This window comes from Peromyscus leucopus, chromosome 3, assembly GCF_004664715.2.
Source record: "Peromyscus leucopus breed LL Stock chromosome 3, UCI_PerLeu_2.1, whole genome shotgun sequence".
Classification (NCBI taxonomy): Eukaryota; Metazoa; Chordata; class Mammalia; order Rodentia; family Cricetidae; genus Peromyscus; species Peromyscus leucopus.
Window position 1 is genome coordinate 30,721,439 of NC_051065.1, and position 26,229 is coordinate 30,747,667.

The window sequence follows — 26,229 nt, forward strand, 5'->3', positions numbered from 1 at the left end:
AGTATATACAAAGAACCTAGGCTTAAGGACACAGCATGCAGGATGGGGCACAGTTTAATTTTCACAGCAGCTGTAGCAGAAGTGGATAATTATCATTTCAAACCATTAAAATTCTTTTGGAGATAATTTTGTGGCTTGTTGATCTGTTTCAATTTTTAATAAATGTGGTTAAATTGGAAGGGAATTTGTAGTTAAATTGGAAGGGAATCCTAAATTTATTTAAAATTACAAATAAAGTTTTTCCGTACATTCTTGTGTTTATAGAATATTTTCACGACAGTTTCTTCAATGTAAGTTTCTAGTACCGTCCTTAGAAACTTTTTGGAGGGTACTGAGATTTGGTTTCACTCTACAACATAGGCTGGCCTTGAACTCTGTATTAATTTTGGCTGTCCCTGTGCCTGGATGATCCTGCCCTGACCCTGGTCCAGAATTGCAGGGATGCACCATCATGCCTGATTAGAAAAATTAATTTTTATGGAAAACAATAATCTTTTAAAGAAAGTAAGATTACACTGGGGAAACTTTAGAAAATTCAGGTAACGTCACATAATTTTTAATTTTTTTTTTTTTTTTGTTTTTGTTTTTGTTTGAGACAGGGTTTCTCTGTGTAGCTGTGCGCCTTTACTGGAACTCACTCTGTAGCCCAGGCTGGCCTGGAACTCACAGAGATCCGCCTGCCTCTGCATCCCGAGTGCTGGGATTAAAGGCGTGCCCAAACCCAGATTTCACTCTAGTGAAGGTAGAGTGCATTATTGCACGTTGGTGATTCCTCTACGGCTCTGTCATCTATTTATTATCCATAGCATTCACCTCTCAGGTGCATATGCCGTGCGTTTATTCCTGTACATATTTCTTTTCAGTGTCCAAGCAAAACCTATGACCCACTGATTAAATCCACCCGAGACTTTCCTGACGATGTCATCAGTTTCATAAGGCGGCACCCGGTGATGTACAAGTCGGTGTACCCAGTGGCGGGAGCGCCAACCTTCAAGAGAATCAATGTGGACTATAGACTGACACAGATAGTGGTGGATCACGTGGTTGCTGAAGACGGACAATATGATGTCATGTTTCTGGGAACAGGTACCCTCAAACCACACTTTCAGCCAAAGAAATTGAAGGGTTCATTAACGGTTAAAGAAAACAAAAACTTCCAAAATATATTTATCTGCCTAAATCAAGTAAACATCTGTTAATGCCTTGCCAATGTTTTCTGAAATTGTTTAGCTCGTGAATTTAAATGACTATATATATATATATATATATATATATATATATATATATACATTTACATGTACATTTATATATTCATACATTTTTACACAACAAATTATTGCCTTTTGTGATTCTCAAAATTAAGAAAAACATAAGGCAATAAAGTATTATGTTCAGGTGGCAATAAAGACAGCATGTACCCTCAGAACTTCACCCTGTATTTTACATGCTACCTAATAAACTGAGCATTTCTGCACTAGAAATTAATGCATTTTAAATACTAGATATTTTCCTGGAACAGGTTTCTAAGAATGTGAAACAATTTTATAATTATTTAACTTTTAAATACTACAATAGTTTTGCAGAAATTAAGCTTATTAGGAAAGATCGTGTCGTAACCAGGACCTTTGGGCGCCAGCTGTCGAGCCTGATTATGTTACAGATGGCAAGTGCAAACCCCGATAATCTAAGGGATGCTCCATTTCCGAGACTGCAGGGATGACTATTTAAGGGTCAGAACTTTAATTAGTATGTTATTAATTCTCACGAGCTAAATTTAATTTGCACTGGACATCCAAAGCTCGTTCATAGGTCCTTACACTTCACTATCATAAATAGCACTCAGCCACTAGGTGGCACTATGTAACCTTTCCTGGGGAAAATGTGGTGGCTTTAAAAAGTAAATTTTGCATTGCAAAATTGTATTTAATAGTTTTGAACATCTTAGAGTTATTTTTTCTTCTATTATTTCAACTAATATTTAAATTAGTCTTATACATTTAGTTACCAAAAATACTGTGTATTTTCCCTTTATAAGTATCTGCTCTAGAAGAGCAATGTAGTATACAGTAGGCTTCATTTTTCACTACTTAATTTGGGCAACTTTCTTGGAAAGCATCCAGAGGAAAATATGAGGGAAAAATTTGAGATTTCTAGGAATATGCATTCAACTAAATATTGGAGTAGAAACAGTGGCGTTATGGGTCTATGTTTTTTTTCAGACATTGGAACAGTCCTCAAAGTTGTCAGCATTTCCAAGGAGAAGTGGAATATGGAAGAAGTAGTCCTGGAGGAGCTTCAGGTGTTCAAGGTGAGAGGGGACCCAGGGCTCCAGACAGGCTGAGACTGCACAGTGCTACTCGTGGACACTTGGTCTTTTCTCTGTTCTTCCCGGAGAAGTCTCCCACTGTTTGAATGGTCTAAGCATTGGGACAGGTCATAAGCAGGTAGCAAAGCACTCACTCCTGGTGCTGATCACAACACCACTGAGAGTAACCTGGGTCACCTCTCCTTACTGCATTCTCCTAGGGTAGCCACACTGAATGAAAGCCTCGGATTTCTTAGTACCCGGATGCTTTTCTACTTTATGAATGCTACTTCGCAATGTTTCTCCAAACGGATTGAGAAAACTGGAAAAGTTTATAAATCATGTGTAGGAGTCCTGATTTACTGTACTGAAAAAAAAATAATGATAACAAGTTATGCAAGCCACAATCCTCTTACCTCTCAAAGGGAATTAGCAGGCCTGGAGGAAGAGTTCTTTGTTTTAAATTCTGCTTTTAACAACAAATACATTTTAGTGTGGCAGGCACTCTCTGTAGCTACTCTGTGGGATTTAGAATTATTTCATAAAAAATGAGACATTAGAAATAATGTTATATTTCTTAGAAAATATGTTCTTTCATGTTTTTGTTTTTTTAAAAATGTTTATTAAAAACTGTTTCGATGTAAACATCCATTGCCTGGAAAGAACTGAGTCCTCCACTGTGAAGGGCTAAAGTTAATTATCATGCTGGGTTTTCCAGGATCCTGTTTACATTGTGATGATAATAGTGGTCAAGAAGTTAACAAGAACAAGACCTGCTATCTGGCTTCTTCCAAAACAAAATCCTGGGTGGTTCCTAGGGGAAAAGTTGATGTCAAACATAAGGGTGAATGAACAGAGGCTTAGTGAGTTTCCATCATGTGCACACACATAAATGTATGATAACAAATCTTCTCCAATGGGTCTTAGAGTCAAGGATTAACTGTTACCTCAGTGGCCATAGATTTTTCTTGTTATCCTCCTCTTCTTATCTATCTATCTATCTATCTATCTATCTATCTATCTATCTATCTATCTATCTATTGTGTGTGTGTGTGTGTGTGTGTGTGTGTGTGTGTGTGTGTGTGTGGTGTCTGTGTGTCTCTGTGTGTGTGTGCTGGAGATGAAACCCGGGGCTGTTCACATGCAAACAACTCACCACTGGGTTAAGCCGCCAGACTCCTTTCCTCCCCTTCCCCTCCCCTCCCCCCTCCCCTCCCCTCCCCTTCCCCCCTCCCCCCCTCTTCCCTCTCCTCTCCTCTCTTCTTCTCTCCTTTCCTAGGCTTTTTCTTCTCCTCCTTTTTCTCCTCTTCTCTACCTATGTCTCTTTTCTTTCTTTAATGACTTTATTGAGGTAAAATGTAATTAAAAGCAAAACAAAAACCCAAACATAATTTAATGGGAATGCCCATGCTTTTAAAATTAAGGACAACAAAAAAATTATTGGAACATACTTTTTAACTTCAAAATTTTCTTTCACAGATTTTCTTAACTTTCTAACATCTATTGTTCGTCAATTAGTACATAAAAGCAATAAATGAATAAGTACCAGATAGATAATAGATATATAAGGTATCTTAAAGAGTTGCCCTGCCTTTTTTGTTTGTTTGTTTGGTTGATTGGTTGCTTTTCTATTCATGCTTGTGGTCTTATTAGAAATAAAATCTGACCCATATCATGAAACTGCACATACTGATATCTTGAGGCATCACATAAGGAATATTATCATCAACAAACAGAACCATAACTTTTTAAACTCTGCTACTTAAACATGTTTTGAATCTTTGATGCAAGTAACATCAGAGTGGAGCAATAAATAATCATGGAGATGTTCTTGTCAGCACTAGTATGAATTATATGCCAGTATTAAGATGCAGATTTAGAACAAAGTGAAAACTTGTGAATAACTAGGAAGCATTTTCAACACAGCACTTCCTCATCCAGTTAGCTAGGTTCTCTCTGATAAAATACCTCAAGCATTTTCATCATGTCTATTAATGTAGAATCAATATACACTGCAAGAAGCAAGCAATAAGGTCATTTTCTCCTCTCAGTGGGAGTCTGAACAGCCAAGCTTGACATAAGATAAAACAACATACTGGTTAATGTAAGGCTGTGAATGTTTTTTACTGACATTTTGTTTTGTTTCTGTTCACAGCACCCAACAGCCATCTTGAATATGGAGCTGTCGCTGAAACAGGTAGGTACTTTGTAATTACTGGTTAACAATTAACTTCAGAAGTCTCAAGTTCCCTGAATCAAAATTCATTAGCAGAATCTATTGAAACTGGAGACTAGAAGTTAAGTCATTAATAATGCAGAAAGTTAAAGCTTGCCTGTTTCTCCTCCGATTTATCGGCAGTCTTAGTTTCAGCCTTGCTTTGGGAGAATGGAGAGAAACAGATTAATGGAATAGTGAATAGTGTGTGCTCCTCCCTTTTCCTCCCCCCCAAAAAAAGAGTGGGTGTCTGTTCTCCTGAGATTGTATTTCTGCTCAAGTCATAAGACATATATTTAAGATGCCAATCACAAGCATTGAAAAGGTATTTTAATTAGGGAGTCTAGGATTTCAAAGATGAACCATGGTACACAACACAGAAGTCAACCTTCAACATTTTGCTCAATAACAATCTCTTAGAAGCAATTTTCTCAACTAGAGAACTCTCGTGTTTGTTATGAGTTTATTTAATTCTACTTGCTTAGTGATGCTTGGGATCAAACCCAGGATTTTACACTTATTAAACAAGTTACTGAGTCCTTTTTTGGGACAGAATCACATTATCTAACTCAGGCACCACCTCCCGAGTATTGTGTTTGTTGACAGTCATGAACAAAAGGTGATTTTCTGTTTTTCAGTGCTGGGGATTGTCCCCAGGCCATTAAAATATTAGACAATCACTTCACTTCTTCTACCACTGAACTATATCCTCATCCTTCTGTAGTTTAAATAGAATGCTACATGCCAATGTTGTAGACAAAGCAATGTAAGTGTTAATGGTGGCCAATTTTGACAATCATGACTATATATAATACGATTTAACACTTCCCTCATATTATAATCCACATCTTGATAGAGTAGATTTAGACTTACCAGTCCATTTCTACATACACCCTCAAGATTTAAGAAAGCCATTTCAAAATATATGTCCCCAATTAAGGCATTGCTACAATTAAACTTGATAGCCCAGTTCTTAGAGGAAAGTCTAAATGGGTTTGTTCTGAGGCCCTTTCACTGATTTGCTCATTCAAAAACACTGATTGCTTGAATCTCTGCTATCGTGCTTTGAAGATACAGAGAAGAATGAGTGACATAGCATTAATCTCCCCTCCAGAAGCTCTGAGCAGAGCTGACAGAGGGAGAAGGCCACCAACAATGCAGAGGACTAATTGAAGCATCCACTGAAAAGACAAATGAGAGAATGACTTGAAAAGGAGCCAGAAAGACCAGGGGAAGGGAGAGAAGGAAAGAGATAGACAAACTGTCATGAATGATGTAGTTAACTAGATAAATAAAAGAGGGATAGAAGGAAGGAATAAGAACGTGAAAAGTAAGAGTCTATACCTGTTTCTATTAAGTGTGTCTGAAATTTGACCTGAGACATATGTCTGCTTAGGGTAAGAGGAAGTGAGAGATGATTCTGAAGAAGTAAGTCTGAGTGTGTGAGACTCTACCTGTCCTCATGATGCTTAACAGCTTAAGGACAAAAGCCATTAACGTCCTTAAGCAGGAGAAAGTCACGAGAAGACCATCTGTTTAGAAAGCTCTGTCTGTGGAATATGGAGTGGGTCCTCTGCAGAACCTGGGGTTATGAAAAGAGGCTGGCGTGAAAGGAAGTAGTTAGAATCTTGCAAACAAGCTAAGCAAACGAGGATACAGAGCAAAGCCAAGCCCCCAGCGGTGGGAGGGGTGGAAGCACATTAGAGCTCCAGGGATGAAGAGGAAGGTAGTGATGGTGATGAAGGTGGTGAGGAAGGTGTAGTCATTCGCCATAAGCATTTCAGAGAATTGTGGAAAAACAGAAAACAGAATTCTTTGTGTTTAATGACAAGAAAGTCAACAGAATTTAACAGGCAATAAAGTACAAGGTAAATTTCTATAAGTTGAGAACCTCTGTGCTTTTTATGCTAGAGTCTATTTCTGTGAGGTTCCTCCTTAATTCAAAGCTGAGAGCAGTCCCCTAGAGTTGACCATAAGTTCTTGAGAGTGGAGACGGAGACTTACTCACCTACACTATTCTTCCTTCGGCATCACCTCTGCTGCAGACACACACATGGATGTATATGGGGAGTACTGCGTGAATTCCGGGACTAGCTTTCAAAGTGTCATTTATTTGCTGTTTCCAGGATCCTCCAGCCTTTGCTTTGTGATAGGGTATTGCTCAAGTCTACCTGGTGATGTCTGCATAGAGACACTAAACATCTACTCTCCCAATTGTAACTTATATTCTTTCAGGGGTCACTTCACCTAAAAATAGTGTCAGGAGTCTCTTTTAGTCATTCCTCATGTTGACAGGCATGGCAGAGGCATGTCATCAATGTTGCCATTAATATCTGTGCTTTCTAGAGCCTACCAAAGTATAATTTCTACTATTGAGAAATAATTTGACATCTTAATTCCATAGTCTAGCGCTGGTTTTCTACCTTCTTAAATTATTGCCAAGCCTACTTTAACTTTCTAGAATGTTGTCTGTAGTTTTTATTGTTGTTGTTTGTTTGTTTGTTTTAATTTTTTAGGGGTGTGCCACCCAGTTCCATATAAATACATGGAGACTTATTCTTATGAATACTGGGCCATAACTTGGCTTGTTTCTAACCAGCTTTTCTAACTTAAATTGTCCTGTTTCTCTTTAACTATGCTTTGCCTCCTGGCTTTTTATCTTTCTTTATTATTCTATATATCTTTCTTTCCTTCTTACTCTGTGGCTGGCTGTGTGGCCAGGTGGCTGGCCCCTAGCATCCCCCCTTTCTTCTTTTTTCACTTCTCCCTCTTCTCTCTTCCCTAGATTTCTCCTCCTATTTATTCTCTGTGCATGACAGCTTCACCTATCCGTTCTCTCTCCTGCTTAGCTATTGGCCATTCAACTCTTTATTAGACCCATCAGGTGTTTTATACAGGCAAAATAACTCAGCTTTACATAGTTAAACAAATGCAACATAAAAGAATGTATTACATCTTTGCATCATTAAACAAATATTCTGCAGCATAAAAGAATGTGACACATCTTAAACTAATATTCCATAATAGTTGTCCATTTCAGTATTGACATCTTCAAAACAGAGTCCGGCTGGGGTGGAAGAGATTGATTTGTTTTACCCTTCCTCACAGTTCTGCACAAGCGTTAACAGGTAGCAGGACACTCACAAATGGACTTGGAGCTATAAGACGATATTACAGAACAGTTGTCTCAAGACTAATGTGAGCAAAGGGGCTGATTCGTTTTCTCTGCTTGATTTGCAGCAACAGTTGTACGTTGGTTCCTGGGATGGATTGGTTCAGCTCTCCTTGCACAGATGTGACATTTATGGGAAAGCATGTGCAGATTGCTGTCTTGCCAGAGACCCCTACTGTGCTTGGGATGGAAATGCTTGCTCAAGATATGCACCCACTTCCAAAAGGTCAGGGCGCTCCTCCCTCCCACATGGGTTTCTCACACGAAGGCCTTGCTTGTAGTTTAAGTTAAAGACAAATAGAAAACTCTGCCTGTGGAAGGAATATTACAATTAAAATTTTTATATTAAGTGAAAGTTGGAGGATAAAACATGTTATAAAATTGTGGAATGTGGAACTTTAAAAAAATCTGATAAATCTTTATACAGTATTTTTAACAACCAACTATGGTAGTTTGTGCCTGTAATCCCACAACTCAGGAGGCTGAGACAGGAGTATTGGCATGAGTTCCAGAATAGCCTTAGCTACATAGTGACATTCTGCCTACCTCCCCAAATTGTTCTTATTAACTACTTTTTTCCACATTCCTGCCATCAGACTTCTAAATATGCACATATTTGCTTCTTTTGTTTTGCAAGTCATTTATAAACAATTATGTTTGTAGACGTGCAGACACAGCCCACAATACATGAGTGACTTGATTCAATTTTATTTTTACTCTAATAACTATAATTTGCCAATTTCTGTCACTCAGATAAGCTGTTTTCCTCGACATTGGTAGCTTTTTATTTTAAACACTTAGGAACATGCAGGAAAGCTCAACCATTGCATTATTCTACACACTCAAGTAAAACTTATCCAGAGTTATAAGATATACATTTTGACACTATTTTAATAATGAAACAATTAAAAATAATATGAATGCCTATCAATAATACTCATGTTAGATGAGTGTTTTACCACCATTGTTTTTTAATGTACATATTAGTAACATTATTTTTTAAGGTGTTATTGAAAGTGTGTTCTTCTAGATTAAATTGTCAACAAATTATGTGTGCTTTTGGTTATTTTCATTTTTAGGTTATTTTGTGAACTTTTGATATCTTTTGATGCTTTAAGTGAAGAGCATGTATTAGTTTCACTATCACGTGGACATTATTTTATCTTAAATATTTCACCAATTTGTCAAATTATAAACATTAGGACTCAACGGTTGTAGGCACTTACTATACATCTGCACATATTGGTTAAAACAGAGACATTTTATATGGTGTCTAGTCCATAAATTAAACATAAGTGGGTAAATATGATTATTAGGAGTTAAAAGTTGCAAGCACTTTGTTAAACTTTTCTGCCCAGAATAGACTCATCTTAGTGAGTCTTTGGGGAATTCTTTCCTAGAAGCTGAAAAACTAGTGTTCATTACTTGGCAATAAATGTTCGCTTTGATTAATTGATCTCATTCCTGAAGAAGCCAAGATTTAAAAACATTCATGACCTTATGTTCCTTACAGGACCATAATTTTTTTCTTCCTGTATTTCCCAAGACTGTATCTCTGATCTTACAGACATGCCACTGTGATGTGCTCCCTCACCTAACATAATGTCCATCAAGAGGCTACAGATGTGTACAATGGATGACTCTTTCAAGGTTGTCATCTGGGCAGCTTTGCCCCTGGGGAGCAGCCCAAGCCTCTGAGAAAGTTTACTGCTGTTTCTCTGATCTCTGAAATGACAACATGGACTGGAGAGAGTAGCAGGGATGGAGGGATCTGGAGGATTTCACAATAGAGTTAGATAGGAATAAGAAATGTGGGCGTGTTGTGGCACAGTGTAGACTGTAGGTAATAACACTGAACTGTACAGTTAAGACAAACCAGAAGGGATTTGGAATATTTTTATTGCAAAATTTTTTTAAGGAGATAAATACGTTTAACCCAATTTCAACATATCACACTTGTATGTGTACATATTAAAATATTATGTAATAACATGTTAATATGTATAATATTAAGGTTTTATGTGCAAATTAAAATGCTTTCTGTTTAAAAATTAAAGATAGACTAAGATAATGAAACTATGTTAAGGTATAAGACATACGGAGATTGAGTAGGAATGTGGCATTTCTTTTTAGATAGATATTGATTTCTCTTAAGGAAAATGTGACATAATGCAAAATCTCTTGTACTATTTTCACAATTACCAATATAGCTACATGTTTATTGATAATAATAAGTATGCATGTATGCCATATTGAACTTGTAGTTCTATTTCCAACTGAACATAATTAATTGAATAAAATGTGTAATAGAATAAACCTAGACACAATGAGGTTTCTTTGGTTATATGTACTTTCATACTCGCTGGAACACTTTTGAATATTATGATTTTGATAGGCAGGATGGGAAGAAGAGTTATTCCTGTGTCTTGTGTATAAACCTGGATCTTTGTCATGTTGAACTTGTTCTGTTGAATAATTTATTAAGTTAGAAAAAAACAACAGTAGTTAAATGGAAATCTTAATACGAAACAGGATTTGTTGTGTTGGGACTTTTCTACCACAAGAATTTAAATTAATGTTTGATTGATGGGAACCCTGACCTGCATTTAGGTTGTGCAGTAACACAAGTACAGTTTGCATCTGCCAGTGTTAGCATGAGATACAGCCTTTCTATATTCCAATTACACTTGAAGATCTAATTAGCTTAATCTTCTTTCCATAGGCGAGCTAGACGGCAGGATGTAAAGTACGGGGACCCAATCACTCAGTGCTGGGACGTAGAAGACAGTAAGTATGGACTTAATGCATATTTCTTACCACTTACAATGCTAGCCTTCCTGTGTATTTTTAAAATTACTATATGAATCTAAACAACCATATATATGACTATCTCATTTTGTATAATGCTTTTATTCTGGAAAAGCAACAGTTTTATAAACTAATTCCCTGTCTACTTGCCTAAGTGAATAATCTTTTGTTAAATCATGATTTGTTTCATATGTCTTTATATCCCTGTGCCATAGCATGTTTCTTCTTCTTCTTCTTCTTCTTCTTCTTCTTCTTCTTCTTCTTCTTCTTCTTCTTCTTCTCCTCCTCCTCCTCCTCCTCCTCCTCCTCCTCCTCCTCCTCCTCATTTTTTTTTTCAAGACAGGGTTTCTCTGTGTAGTTTTGGTGCTTGTCCTGGATCTCGCTCTGTAGATCAGGCTGGCCTCAAACTCACAGAGATCCACCTGGCTCTACCTCCTGAGTGCTGGGATTAAAGGTGTGCGCCACTACCTCCTGGCCACATGTTTCTTCTTTAGTGCTTTATCCATCCTTGTAAAGTTTGAGGATTCTGTTAGAGGCAAAACAGGATTTAGCCCCAACCATTTGAGAATCCTGAGGAAACTCAAAGACCTTAGAGGAGGGTCTGATAAAAAATTTTGGTGCTTATTAGAAAAAAAAAATGTAGGTAGTCTGAACTTTATTTACATTCACTTATTCTTGTATACATTCAAGCAGTAAATGTGCATTAAGTAAGTTCCATATGTACTTAATAGATCAGAGTATACTGTGAGACAAAGAAATTCCTTAGAGTGCTTATGCCCTTTGGAGATGTCATAAAGTACAATTACTAGTATAGGATTTTAGTAAAAGGAGAGATTGCTAAAAGCCATGTTGATCAGCAGAAAAGATTCACAAAACAGAAGATCTTGAAAATCTGAATAGGGGGGAGGTAGGATGGTAGAAAGGAGGTTTGGTAAGTGGATTGAAAATGGGAAAAATTTAAAAACTATAGACAGCTTTGAGATTGTATTTATTGTCATGTGTCTCTCCCACACACTCACACAACATACTTTTTTTTTCTTCTTGGATACAGGGCCTCACTGTGTAGCCTGGCGTGCTGCCCTGGGACTTGATAAGCTGTGTAAACCAGGCTGACCTTTAGCTCACAGAGATCCTCCTTCTCTGCCTCCTGAGTACACACACACACACACACACACACACACACACACACACACACACACACCACTCCTGAGGGTGAGGAAAGAAGGATATGTTTTTTTCATCACATTGTTACTGACCAAAAAAGACCTAACTCTTCATAGTTTATAACTGGTGGGCCAGCAGTCATTTCTTGATTGGAAAACACGGTATGTGTTTTTAACTCCTAAGTTCATACTTCTACAAAGGAAGTGTTCTGGTATAGACTACGGTGTATGCCTTTTTATTCTAATGTGAATGTGATTCACTGTTATGTCTATTGTTAAGTTTAGTGAACATCATTGCAGGCTATGAATTCAGTCCTTTACACATAGTGAGGATGTGTTAATGAACAGAACACTATCTATGCATTCCTGGACTTTATATTCACATGTGTGTTAGGGAAAAGAACAAACATAAAACAGGAAAAAGAAACACTATGTTGGATGATGACAAGTGCCATAAAGAAAGTGAAGAAAGTACAATTATTCCCTCAGGCACTCACAGTAATTACCTCCCTTCACCATGTCCCATTACTGCTATAAACCATTGCACAAGATCTCCCTAAATCGTCATCCTGCCTATTCCCTTCCTGTGGAGGTCACTGTCAACTTCTTCCATTTCAAATCCAATAGACAATTTTTATTTTTGATTTTTATATAACCTGCAACTCTTTCCTCTTTGAAACACTTTGTTCTCTAGACTCACGCATACCAGTTAGGAAGTTTTGTGAGCTTACTCTACACCCTTGTTAACTTGAGTCAATAATGGAAGTTGATCAATATCAGAAAATCATCAGACACAACAAATCAAGCCTACTTGTGCTCAGAGAGATAGTATTCTGCACACTTACACTGCTGTGGCACTGTGTCCTTCTGGTCTACCTCTTACCTTGCAGATTGGACCTGCTGCGTTTTCTCAACTTTCTTTTCCATTTTCTCATTGTATGTTTGTTTTTTCCTTCATGTAGCAATAGATTCTCCTTGACTCTCAAATTCATAGCTAACTTTCCTGTCCTGTCTGTTAGGCATGAATGCCTACATTCCTTCCTGCTCAAACACTGCGATTGAATATCCATTTAGCTTCTACAGTGAATGACTGAGAATTGTTGTTTTCAGGTTCTTCAGACCACCTCATATAGTAAACACTGCCATCATTCGCCCAACTGAGAGGCAGCTAGTAATCTTATTGGCGCATTTCTTTCACAGTCTTATCACCGAACTCTTGATAATCCTTGACTCTAAAGCCGAATTCCACCTCTTCTTCTTGCCATCAGTGACAAGGAAGCTATGGTTTCTCTTCAGTAGCCTCTTCTCTACTTTCCCTGCAGCTACATTGCCTCCTTGTCATTCTATAATCAACTCAATATTCTGAATAATTTTTTTAAACTCCAGTCAGATTATGGTGTTGCCATACTAGAAACATTTTTACTGGATTCTTAGATAATTAGTGAAAAATCCACAGCTTTACCCTGGACTATAAGACCATGTTAGACTCTCTAGTGCCAGGCCACTGGTAACCCCCCTCACCTTCTGTTCACTCATTGGCTTTCCCTTGATAAAGGGGACCAGCATGTCCTTCTTGGGTCTATTTGTGTTGCTGCAACTAGCAGTGTGTAGTCTTTCAGGAACTCACACTCATGAACTTTCACACCCTGCCATTTTATACTGATACATCGATTCCTCAGAGACACCTTCCCACCAATCCTATCTAAAAACTTTTCTGCCTTTCTCTCCAATATTTATGTTAGTCGTTATGTGTGCTTTACTTTGTGATTCTCCTAGGTTCATAACCTTTAGTCCTTTGCTGATGCCTAGAATACTAAATTAGTTTATTTGTAGAATGGGATATCTGGATACATGATAGAAAAGTTCACGTTTGAGCCAGGCTGTGCAGTCATCATTATGTCTCCTTGATCAATTTGAACTACAGATTTTATATACCACATGGGACACAACCTTTTATTACTCTTTTAGATAGGGTAGCTGAATTAATAAATATCTGAGAACCTACTCCTTAGAATCTTATTAACTGACTTATACTAAATACATGTTAGGTAAAGAGTATCTCCAAAACCAAAATGGTAGACAATAGAGACAAGGTCTCCATTCCAAGTAAGACCATCAACCTTGCTCATGTCACACAATTTCATCATGCTTGGACTAGTCTCCTTGTTTCCCTGATTGCAGACATCAAAATTTCTAAATATTATCTGCTCAACTCTGTGTACCAATTTAAGTTAATTCTCTCTCTCTCTCTCTCTCTCTCTCTCTCTCTCTCTCTCTCTCTCTCTCTGTGTGTGTGTGTGTGTGTGTGTGTGTGTGTCTGTCTGTCTGTCTGTCTGTCTGTCCTTCTGTCTCTTCTCAAATAAACTGATGGGTCCGAAGGGAATGACTTAACAGTAAAATGCATTGGCTTCTCTTCTAGATAATTTCCCAGCACTCACTTAGCAACTAACAACCACTTGTAATTTCAGCCCTGAGTGATGTGTCACCGTCTTCTGGCCTCTGTGGGTATTGTATGCATGTGTACATGCAGGCAAGCAAAACACCAATACACATAAAATTAAAATGAAAACATTTTTAAAATGTATAAGTCAATAAACACTAAATTATTCTTCCAAAACTAACAACAGTATGACCTTAAAACATTGAAAGACATAGAAAGTTATTTAATGAAGAGATACAATATTAAGAGTTACATATTGTAAACTGTTATTTCTTTAACATAATTGTAATATGGCAATAAAGCCTAAAATGATGATACAGGTGTAGTTTAAACATCACTCTGTTGGACAGTACTGATTCTCAGGTAACAGTATTATAGCATGAATTTCCTTTCTCTTTAATAATGTGTAAGTTTCTTCCCTGGTGACATCTGTTCTCAATCAGTCTATTTTCCCATTGCTTTTAAAATCAGGCCAAGGTTAATCTCCAAAGCTATGTTTGCTTTCTAGGCATTAGTCATGAAACAGCTGATGAAAAGGTGATTTTCGGAATTGAATTTAATTCAACCTTTCTGGAGTGTATGCCTAAATCCCAGCAAGCCTCTGTTAAGTGGTACATCCAACGGTCAGGAGACGAACATCGTGAGGAGGTAAGCGAGCTTCAGCAAGGATGCTGTTGTCAAACTGAAGTCAAGCTATTCCCTCTGCGAGTTGCACAGCCTTGAGTGCCACAGAGCACTTTCCTGGCTGTTAGAGAAAAGGAAAGTAGAGTTTATACTAACAACAGAGGTTACAATTGTTTGGGGGTAAGAACAGACCAATTCAATGCAAACGTAGCATTGGTATATATTTTTTTAAATATAGTCACATGAATTTTTTCTTTCGAATTCTATTTCTTAAAGAATTTCAAGACAATTTCTGATTATAGATGAGAACACAATATTTTCATAACCATATTAACATCACTAAATTTTAGGTACTATTGAGTTTAATCTAGGTCACAAAATGAAATCTTTCCAGAAATATCTATTTCTATTATATTGTATCATAAGAGGAAATTGGATAAGTATTTGGACATGTGCAGATTTTCAGTTTTTTATGTATTAATTCTTAAGTAAATGGAGAGAAAAGTAATGTTTATTCTTTTTTCCTGTTAATTTTCTTAACATAGACTTGAGATTGAAATATGTTATGAACATTTTATGACATAGATAAGTCATATATGTTACAGAATTTAATGAGATTATTTTAGGCAGTCAGAAAGATTAATATTGTCAATATTATGAAGAAAAGGCTATATTGTAGAATTGATTGTTGTTATGTTTATTATTAATGAATAAAAAGAAGCAAGAAAAAGGGCTTGAGAGATGATTGAATGGTTAAGAGAATTGGCAGCTCTTCCACAGGGCCCAGATTCAGTTCTCAGTACCCACATTGGATGGCTCATAACTGATTGCAACTCCAATTTAAAGGGATCTAACATCCAAAACCCTCTCTGACTTCTGTGGCCTGGCATACACTCATGGCCATACATATATACATAAATAAAAGATGTTGAAGAATCTAATGATATTTTATTAGAATTTACAGTTCTAATATTACATAAGAGACACTAGTGAGTGGAAGTTTGAATGCAGAATTCAGAATAGATATTTTCAGAGTTCAAGGATGCTCCTGAGGCCCTGGTGGACCTGACATAACTGCCCTCAAATATTCAGAACATATTGCAATCACAAGTCTGTGGTAAGAAAATTAACAGAAAAAATAAAAAAATAGTCATCATTTTTCTCTCTGTTGACTGAATTTTACTACATAAATACATGAAACTGGAAATTTGCATGTGCCTGTTGACTCTATTCTCTATGATGTCACATATCAATAAACCTTGATATCATTAACCATAAATTCTAACTTAGGCAGGGAATATACACATTCAACATTTATTTTATGTCTATCCTATCTTTCTATTTTTCTAATCTATATTGAACTATTATCTGATATAGTAATATTATTCTACTTCAAAATAAAAGCCCTTTTCTCTTTATCCAAGAATATTTATCCAATATTCTATATCAAGAATATTGAATGCTGTCTATATTTTAAGAAGCATATTTAATTTAGTTACATTTTATATTTTAATTTTATGTGAGTTGAAGCTACTTTTAGATTTTATAGCTAATGGGGTGTCATTTTTCTTTTTATTAAATATAATTACTTAGAGAGTTATTTGTCCTCCGTTGCAAATTAAATCTGACCTTTAGAATGAAAAGTACATACAGTACTGCTTGAGGTATTTATCCCTCCTACTGTAGATACCTGGATTTTTCATTTTTCTGAAATTTCTATGTGTTGTTTTAATGTACCTTACAGCACTATATCATATATCATGATGGTACCATGCTCCATGAATTTCAATGGAGCAGAAATAATGTATTTATTGAATTTTGCTGAAGAGTATGTTCCCTGCAATGTTTCAACTGGTTTTTTCATCTGGCTTTGCAAATGGGCAGTTTCCCATTGTCCAGGACCCGCAGTGCTGCTTCCTGAGTTGAGGAACAGAGCAATATCCTGGCTGCACTTGAAGCATGTTGCCCTGCAGGATGCCCTTCTGTTCCTCACTCTAAGGTCGCCACTTGGAATCTTTCCTTTGCTCATAAAAAGCCCCGGGGATGGACCATGGTCTCCTGGGCTACAGTTGCTGTCACCAGGTTATTCTGTACCAGGAGGAGCCGATTTCCTCACCGAGCCACGTCGCAGCTGGGTGCTTTGCGGAGGTCATGAGTCAGTTATCTGCTGACTTTCTTAGAACGCTGGTCTTGAAACTGATGGTGTTTTTGCTATAGCTAGCAAGTTAATTGGCAGTCCCCGAGCTTCTGTTGAACTTTGGGGATAATTTTAACGAAGAAAAGAAGTGATCCTTCATGTCATTTGCCAAACTGTTTTTTTCTGGGTGGAGTTGAATTTTTAAAAGCATCTTCCAGTATCTGCATTTTCCATCTGTAGGTCTCTGTTTTCCTTTCGTTCTTTTTGTTATGAAAGCAAATAAATGGTTTTAAACTTGCAATAACATACAAAGAACCGTGAGACCACTTAGTGCAGATAAGCATGAGTGATATTTTGGGTTTATTCAGTTCCAGTACTCATCATTGCCCTGGGAGGATTTTTGAGCTTTCTCCTGTTGGTGGTAAACACCACGCCTTTGTCTCTTTTTCATCCAACAGAGTCCACAGTAACCAACGGAAACTCTTAAAATTGCTCATGTTTTCTGCTAATAAACAGGAATCCCTTTAGATCTAAATATTTACTTTTCTATTTAGGACAAACTGCTGAAAACACAAATGTTGGAGACGTTGGTCACTACACTATTTGCTTGCCCATCATTGTCACCATCGAGGCAGATGCTCCTCGCAGAACAAGTGTTACTGTATATAAGATTTAAGAAACACTTAGCAATTTGGAAACACACACACACACACACACACACACACACACACAATGTGTTAAAATTTACTTCCTTTAATAACAGAATGTGTGAGCAAATGTTCTCATATTTCTTAGCTGTGTGTTTCCACTCATTTTTTGCGGGGAAAGGTAGGGAATATGTTAGGCTTGCTTCCATCATTTGGGTAGTGGGTAGCAGACTCACTTAAAAATACTTTCCTCACAGAAATCAATAATGTAATAGTAACACATTCTAAGTAACTTAATTATATATCTTTTGTTTCTTTCAGTTTTTAATGTTTCTACTAAAGTGTTGTATTTAATATGGGCAAATCAACCTATTTCTAAGTACACACTTTCCTAACTATTCTGCTTAGAAACTTCTCACACAATAATAATCTCCAAACTATTATATTTATATTTTTATGTTTACAATTATTCAAAATAAACAACTATTCTAACAGTTATATATAAATATATAAGTTTCATTTCTTAAAAGAATGAACGAGTTACTTTAGTAATATTTTTCCTTTTGCTTTTTGCCTAAAAATTATTATTGCTTTTTTGTTATATTAATAAATGTTTCATTATGTAGCATTATGCAAGCATAATTGGAAAAGCCTAAAATACACATATAATTTTTTCTTATAGTGTTTTTGCTTCCTCCCATATTAAATTAGAAAAATAGTCAGTATTTAACCTTAAATACAACACATTTTATACAACAGGTTTATAGATGTTCATATTTTTCATGATGAGAGCGTTTTTCCTTGTTTGATACCAATTCCCTTCTGGTAATATTTTCTGTTTTCTGGAGAAAGGAATATTCCTGAAGCTGTAGTTTCCTCTAAGACATGAGGAATGCTTTAGGCCTTCCAGCTGCTCTTAATAAAGAATAAAGCACCTCTCGTCTTCACCTGCTATTTAGTATCTAAATGACTTTCATCATTTCTTTGTTCGTCTCATTTGAAATGAATCGCCTTTCACTGAAGAGCTCCATTTAACAATGCCAAGCTTGTAATCATTGTCACACTAGGCAAATGGATAGCTGGCTCCCACTGAAGAACGGTTTGGGTTCTTCAGTTTAGGGAAGCCTTGGCTTTAGCACTTCTAAAGTGGAGGAAATTGCATGAATTTGAATCAGTGGCCAGAAATGATCTGAGAGGAGCTTGACTTTCCCAGTGGTCTCCGCTGCTGCTTCACTGTGAGCCATAGGCTGAGGGTGTGCTTGCCCCAGCACAAAATGGAAGCATTACAGAGAAATGATGGAGAGTAGGCAAATGTAATCAACTACTTAACTGCTGGGTCACAGATTTTTTGTAAGAATCCTCTAAATGTGTGAAATCAAAATTTGATTTATTAGATTCCACTGCACTAAAGCTATATTTTGAATTTTTGGAAAAATAAACAAAAATTCATTAAACAACCTGATAGACCTTAGGTAAACTCATATAGCTCAAAAAAAATTTGAAAGTACATTTTATGACTGTTGGAAAAAAAAACCAAAAACAACAAAGAAGAGATAAAGTATTCCATGGAAGGAAAAAGAAAGTGAAGGATCATGTCCTAGGAAGGAAATGCCAGGTGTTTATGTAATGTACAGTCCCATGGGGATTTAGCTAACATGAAAAGGAGGCAAGGAAACTCAGGACAGAGCATCATCAACAGGATACAGAAAGAGAAGGACAAAGCTGTGATGGGGTGTTGCCCATTGCACATGAAGCTGCAGTCATAATTTCTTCCTGTTAAGGATTAAAGAAAACAAGAGAAAGCACCGAGCTGGAACTGTGACCGTGTCTAAAGGCCACATTGAATGTAGCCTGAGCAACAGGCAGATGCAGAGCTCAGAGGTATCTGTGAGATGTAGAGCTGGGCTAGAACTGTGGCCAGCCACGTGTCATGCTGATGGCCTTGGGCGTCTTTGATGAAGGGAACTGCAGAAATTGTAGAAATAAAACCTTCTATACAACAGGGCAGCTATAATGCTGCTGATACCTCACATTTTAACTTCCAAATTTACCATGTGCTACTCAGGAACTGATAGGTGGGAGAACACTGGGTAGGCTCAATCAATCATAGGAGGAGCCAATCAGACAAGAAAACAGCATCTAATTTATATATATAGTTTGAGATCAGCTGTATTTATACTTTTTAAACAATTACAATAATGTTATTTAAAAGGAAGGCATGTATGTTCTGTGTTAAATATGAGACTGCTGTTCTTGTTCAACAATGTCCCTTTAGAAGTTGACAAGTATACATACATGTTTATTTTAGGCAGGACGCTCCTGTGATTTGAGAACATAAATTAATTTGAGGTGAGTCTGTATTACAATAGCATTTTAAGATGCCTTGGCTTTTTGATTGTAGCCAGTGGAAGGAAAAAAAAACCACATCCAGCTCAACAAATGGTCCAAGGAAAGGACACAAAACAAGCAACCAAGCCAAGCCTGATGGTGTGGACTCAGGGCAGAGCAAGGCAGGCCTGGAGACCATTCAGCCTCATTAACCAAGGATCTGAGCTGTGACCTGCCTTTGGCCTCAACTGGTTCCCCGCCAGCTGCACTTCTCTGGCACCGAGGGTGGTTTGCCATATACTTGTTAGTTAACTGGGCTGGTAGCCAAAGATGTTTCTTTCCCTTTTCTCATATTTCCAGAATAAGAGAGATTTTTTCCTACATACTTTTCACATAAGAATGTGAAGTAGAGTCCACCCACTGTGAGTAAATTTAATTTAGCTGTCTTTATGCCCCCTTCATTTTCATCAGCGAGAAGTCTCCAATTCCGGGACAGATGTGTACGCTGGGCAGTCTTCCAGGTGTCCTTGTTGTGTTGCCGTTCGGCTTCAGGCCTAGCCACGCAGCAACACCCCACCTCTAAGCAAGGCCCTTGTGTTGGTAAACATGCCCCTGCTATGTGGAAGATAGCTCATTATTCGCTCAGTTTGTGAGCCAGGCAAACTTACCACTTGAATTGTCTCTCCATGTCACTGCTGCAAAGAGTGGAGCGTCACATTTCAGGGGAGGCTCATTTTACTCATTGTCCTTTCTCACACTTTCAATCACATTACCGTGTTAGACAGAGTCTTCCCAGCTATGGCAAAAATTTCCACACATGCGGCAGTCCAAAGGATCACTTGTACAAGTCAACGGTGACAGGGAATTTAGCTTTAAACAATGCTAGCTTTCTCAGTTACAGCTCTGATGTCCAGAGCCTTAGCCATGCTTTTCTAATTCAGCTTCTCGTTCTCACAGAATATGCAGATCATTGATTTGGTGAGATGTGGAAGGCAGAGCCAATATCACTGGTCTCCTCTCTATCGAAGCTACTGCACACTCTTAGTTCGTCTTCTTAACGGTGGCTATTTGTAAACTTCCCTGGAAACTGTTCGTGATCTTTGGCCATTGACTTCCATCTGAAATATCCACACAGGCTGCTTGATAACTTCACTTTTGCTTCATTGTTTCTCACAGCATTTCATTCTTATTTCTACACTGGAGAGGAAAACTAAATATGTTTCAAAGTTCATTTAGGCTTAATAAGATTCAAATGTAGGGAATTCAGGGGACTATTTCTTCAGCTGATTTTTTTTCCATCTTCAACTATGGCTGACAATGTTATATTTGATGACAGAAAGTTGAAGAATATATCTTTTAGGTTCATCTAACTAAAACTATGTGGTCTGTTTTCATTTGCTTGTGCCTCTCTGTTTCTAATTTATTACCTACATTTTTTTTTCAACCTGCAGTTGAAACCTGATGAAAGGATCATCAAAACGGACTATGGGCTACTGATTCGAAGTCTGCAGAAGAAGGACTCTGGGATGTATTACTGCAAAGCACAGGAGCACACTTTCATCCACACCGTAGTGAAGCTGACTTTGAATGTCATTGAGAATGAACAGATGGAAAATACCCAGAGGGCAGAGCACCAGGAGGGGCAGGTCAAGGATCTATTGGCTGAGTCACGGTTGAGATACAAAGACTACATCCAAATCCTTAGCAGCCCAAACTTCAGCCTGGACCAGTACTGCGAACAGATGTGGTACAGGGAGAAGCGGAGACAGCGCAACAAGGGAGGCCCAAAGTGGAAGCACATGCAGGAAATAAAGAAGAAACGGAATCGACGACATCACAGAGACCTGGATGAGCCCCATAGATCTGTGCCTACAGAGTTTTCTATTTAATTTAAAGAGGAAATTATTTACCTGCCTGCAAAATACTGTCTTGGTTTGTACATCCCTCATGGCAATTCACACATGCCTTCCATGGAATCTCATTAAGGCACAGATTGATATACTGAGTAAGACTGCCTATGGTAGATACGAATTCATCTAAACCAGCTTTTGAGAGCAAAACTTGTATCAGGAAAGTCAAGAACTGTCCTCAAAATAGGAGCCTTACATTTACAAATGTTTTATGTTTTGAATTTAATGTCACATATAGAAGTAAGCTAAATTAACATCTCCAGGTCCAATGGAAGGTGCTTTCTCCCCAAGCATGTCCATTACACATGGAGTTTATCATGCAGTTGGTTGTATTCTTATAAGCAGTTAAGTCATTTCTTTCTAGAACTGGTGACCTTGTAGGGATTCGAGGAGAAGCACAAATCAAAACAGCTTATGTTAATAATAGGAACTTTCTCAAGGAGCCATCAATCCACACTTAGAGCCAGGTATGAGAATTTAGAAATGTGTATTCCTTCTTTCAGGCCACAGGGAACATCTAGTGCACTTCAAAGTGATTTTTTGAGAGGGTGTTAATGATCCCAACAAGGTTCCTTGTGATTGGTCAAGAGAAATGGGTTCACAGATAGAACCTGCTGCTTAATGGTGTGTTCTAGAATACAGAATGAACAATTCCTGTTTTAATAACATGGGGAAATATTTTGATATAGTGAGAGTGGTATGATGTGCACCGTCTCTCAGATGGGACTTAGGAGACAGGCAGAAGGACAGACATGAATTCTGGGGAAAACTTGTATTGCATGAGAAGGAAGGGGACCACGCACAAACTAGATAGAATGTAAGGGAACTGTTTCCACTGGAGCATAACTATCTCCTAACTTGTAATGTATCAGTCAAAAACAATCCAGATAGAACAAACCGTTAGCAAAAGCTCATGTGAAAGTAAAATTTGTAAAGAATTATGGGATGGCAGTATTTTATTTATAACTGATGTACTTCTTTGTTCTCTTTTTTCTAAGTATTTATCACATTCTGTATATTGTTTGCATTTACATCTTTATTTGATTATAGTTGAGTGAACAGGAGAAAACAATATGTAATACATACAGAGATAATTAAGTAGATGACCAAGGTGGGGAGTGGGGCTATATATTTGTTAAATGAATGGCTAAGTGCAAACTTTTGATGACGGGAAGGGTTAAATTAACTCTTTGACATCCTTTTCTTTACACAAATTTTCTGAATTTCCAAGGTGATATATTGTAGTTCAAGCAGCATTGTTTTAGCAGTTTTACAAAAAGCAAGTCTGCCATGGGGAGAGAAAACAAACAGCATTAACATAAATACCACTTGTGTTTTCTTAGCATGTTTTAAATTGCACTTTCCCTCTGAACAGTACTTCCCTCTGGTCTCCGCAGAACTCACCTTTCCTCCCTCCAGCACAAAGCCTTTCTCTGCTGGGCCCCTTTCACACTCTTTATAGTGTGAAATGAACAATTAGTCACTTCCTCACAAAGAATGCAGCTTTTTAGAAAACCAACAGACGTTGCTTGTTTCTCATGCATTCTACACGCTCTGAAAGCAGTCTGTGTGAAGACTGTGTGATTAAAGACCAATGTTACAGAGTCAATCTCTTCATTCTACATAGCATCAGGATCTTACATTCATTTCATCTGCATTGGGGACCTGTCTCAAAGGCATCACACTCATCTGTGGGGGCCGAGTACAGTAATGAATAATTGTAGATGCTTCACCCTAAGGAGAAGGAAAAGTGAAGGAACTATTTTAATAAGTGAACCAAAATGAATTGCATCTCCAGAAGAAATACATACAAATACCTGTGTCATGGTTGGACACACAGGGGCCTCATCTGTGTGCAAACTCACAGACTTGCAGTAAACTCAAAGCAAGTCAGAGGAGGCATGCTTCACTTAAAAAATACTTTCAAATAGCTGTGTTTCGAAAAGAAATACTCAAATATGGATGGCATTGAAAACTTACACAAGGTTCTATATTTGTATTGACTTCTGAACATTAATTTTATCTAGATAAGAATGTCTAAACCATTTTCTAATTACTTAGTTCAAATGTAATTTTTTTCTATAAACATTCTGTAAATCAATTTTATGTCCTAGGTTTAAATAAAATTCTGGCTGTTTGGATATAAAACTACTAATGATGAATAAAATATATTATAAAAACTATTAGTAAAATAAGGTTACATAATAAAAGTGTGGACTAAGGTTTACATGTATTTTAAAATACAAATTATACCTAATCCACACTTTATTACTTGTCCAGAACACTTGGAAAAGTGTGAATACTCTTTATTGGCAAATGCAGTATTTATCTCCTTAGCACTGAAGATGAGCAGACTCTGCACTGAAATAAAGAAAAAGCAGAATATTGCTCAAAGTTTCAAATATTCAAAAACACCAGATCTCTCAGAAGAGATTCTAAAATACCTATTCATTTATATATAGATATATTTTAGTCTTCAATATACAACTTTAACTTTCTTGTGTGCTTTTTGCTGAATTGTTATTCCAGTCATTTGTGCTGCTAAATGGCATTGTGCCCATCTGCATTCATTTGCATTTAATTTATTGGGAATTTTAAGAGTTTGTTTAGAAATGGATAACCTAAATAATCAATTTATGTAAAATTCTTCTTTTTTTCTTTCCCAGTGAACTCAAAATACTACCATTCACATGATTGAGTAAACATTTCAGAAGACACAGTCAAATTATTTAAAAAATGCTAAGTAGTCATAGGAAAAATGAGTAATTTGCAGGAGCCACAACAAGTCTCCAAGTATCATTCAAATTCCAGCATCTTTTGTTCAAAGGAAGACTTCCTCACACAATGCCGCCATGATGTGGTCACATATGTGGAGCTTTCCTTTGCTCTATAACTTGATTCTTCGTCTATTATTACATGCTATTCCTACTCAATGGCTTCAGTTAGAAGGTAGCAAGAGGGACTGCTTGCTGGAATAACACAACCAAGCCTGAGTTCCCAGGACACCTAGTGTCATTTCATTCACATGAAAAAATAAAATTAAATTAAATGAGACCTTCAGGAAACATTGATATTTTTTAAAAAACATATATCTAAGGTGTGTCTCTCACATTTCACTGGACAAATGAGTGAAACCAGGAGTCCCCTCTCTTCAGAGTGACATTGGTAGCCACATTTCTCACATTTTTAGTGTCTCATTTGTCACAGTGCGTTTTAACTGAAAAGCCTTTGGGTGGGGGCATGGTTTTTTTTTTTTTTAATAGAAATTTATATTTTCTCATAGTGTATGATCACAATATTACAATTTTCACTTTGTATGTGAGGTTAAAAAGGCATAAGATTTAAAATTCCAAGACTCTGAAAATCAAAAATTTAGGTACAGAAGAATGCACAGGTTTTGTAACTTTTGCTTAATTACTCTGTGATGTAAATTATTTGTGAAAAGTTTAAACATAACATTTGGGGAAAGAAAAAAAAAACTTGTCAGAATCCACAGTTAATTTTAATTCTAGCATTTTCATTGGTAGCAATCAATGATGAATCATTCTACTTTTAAAAAATGTAGTCTTGTAGTATAACATAATTAAAATTGTTAAATGTATATTTTGTTTGTATTATAATAAAACATGAGCTTCAGTGTTTGTTCTATTATTATAAACAGTGTTGTATGTATGAAAATTTTCTTTTGTTTTAACTTTAAATATGGCAAGCAAATTTTCCATAGTAAATTGAACTAAACAAAATAAAATAAGATATTCCTAAAGGTTTTCAATAGATATTTTTTATTGTAAGTATGCAATAATTTCATTTGTGAAACAACAAAAAGCATCTCTCCCATTTGACACAGCTATGTAAGCTTTATCGTGATATAATTTAGATTGTTTTTTGAGGGTAGTAAAATTACCAGAAGTAACTGCTATCTCCTAAGTTAAAGTTTAAACTATTCCTCTATGAGTCAATATGGATATATATTAGTCTAATTTTTTAAAGATGTTAAGATGAGGCTTTATTATAGCTTCTCAGATTTGTTTCCAACTTGGCATACTCAGAAATTACATTTTATTTTGCAAGTATATGATAGTACAATATTTCCACAAACATCTAGAGATACTATGCGGAAAACTATAAGTTTTTGTGGTGGTCCTGAAAAACTTCAAAGGAGTTCATAGTAACAACTAATTTGTAAGACCTTTGACATAGTCTCTATGTAACAAGCTACCATAAATGAGGTAGCTCGCCAGCATCAGCAGGTTTTTGTCAGTGGTTGGGGGTGGGTGTCCATGACATTTAAGGTACCGGTAATTTCTGTGGCTGGCCAGGGCCACTTTGCCTCCCCATTGTGCTGTCATGTGATGGAAGAGGCAAACAAACCCTTTGGTCTACTTTTTAAAAGGCCCACATTCAGTTTTCGGGACTCTATACTCAGTTAACCACTTCCCAGAGTTTCCTACTTCATAATAGCATCAATTCAGGGTTAGAA

At 36.9% G+C, this 26,229-nt stretch overlaps 1 protein-coding gene across 2 annotated transcripts in view; it reads left to right on the forward strand.

Annotated features, from left to right (window-relative positions):
* The window catches only part of Sema3d (semaphorin 3D), a 192,617-nt gene extending 167,232 nt beyond the window's left edge, over positions 1-25,385 (forward strand). For both annotated transcript variants that reach the window (XM_028862073.2, XM_037203546.1), the window contains exons 12-18: positions 864-1,086; positions 2,220-2,308; positions 4,461-4,502; positions 7,761-7,918; positions 10,415-10,479; positions 14,612-14,751; positions 21,291-25,385. In XM_028862073.2, the coding sequence (XP_028717906.1) occupies positions 864-1,086; positions 2,220-2,308; positions 4,461-4,502; positions 7,761-7,918; positions 10,415-10,479; positions 14,612-14,751; positions 21,291-21,728 (1,155 nt within the window). In that variant the 3' untranslated portion in view covers positions 21,729-25,385. The remainder of the gene's footprint in view (positions 1-863; positions 1,087-2,219; positions 2,309-4,460; positions 4,503-7,760; positions 7,919-10,414; positions 10,480-14,611; positions 14,752-21,290) is intronic.
* Positions 25,386-26,229: the final 844 nt, after the last annotated feature.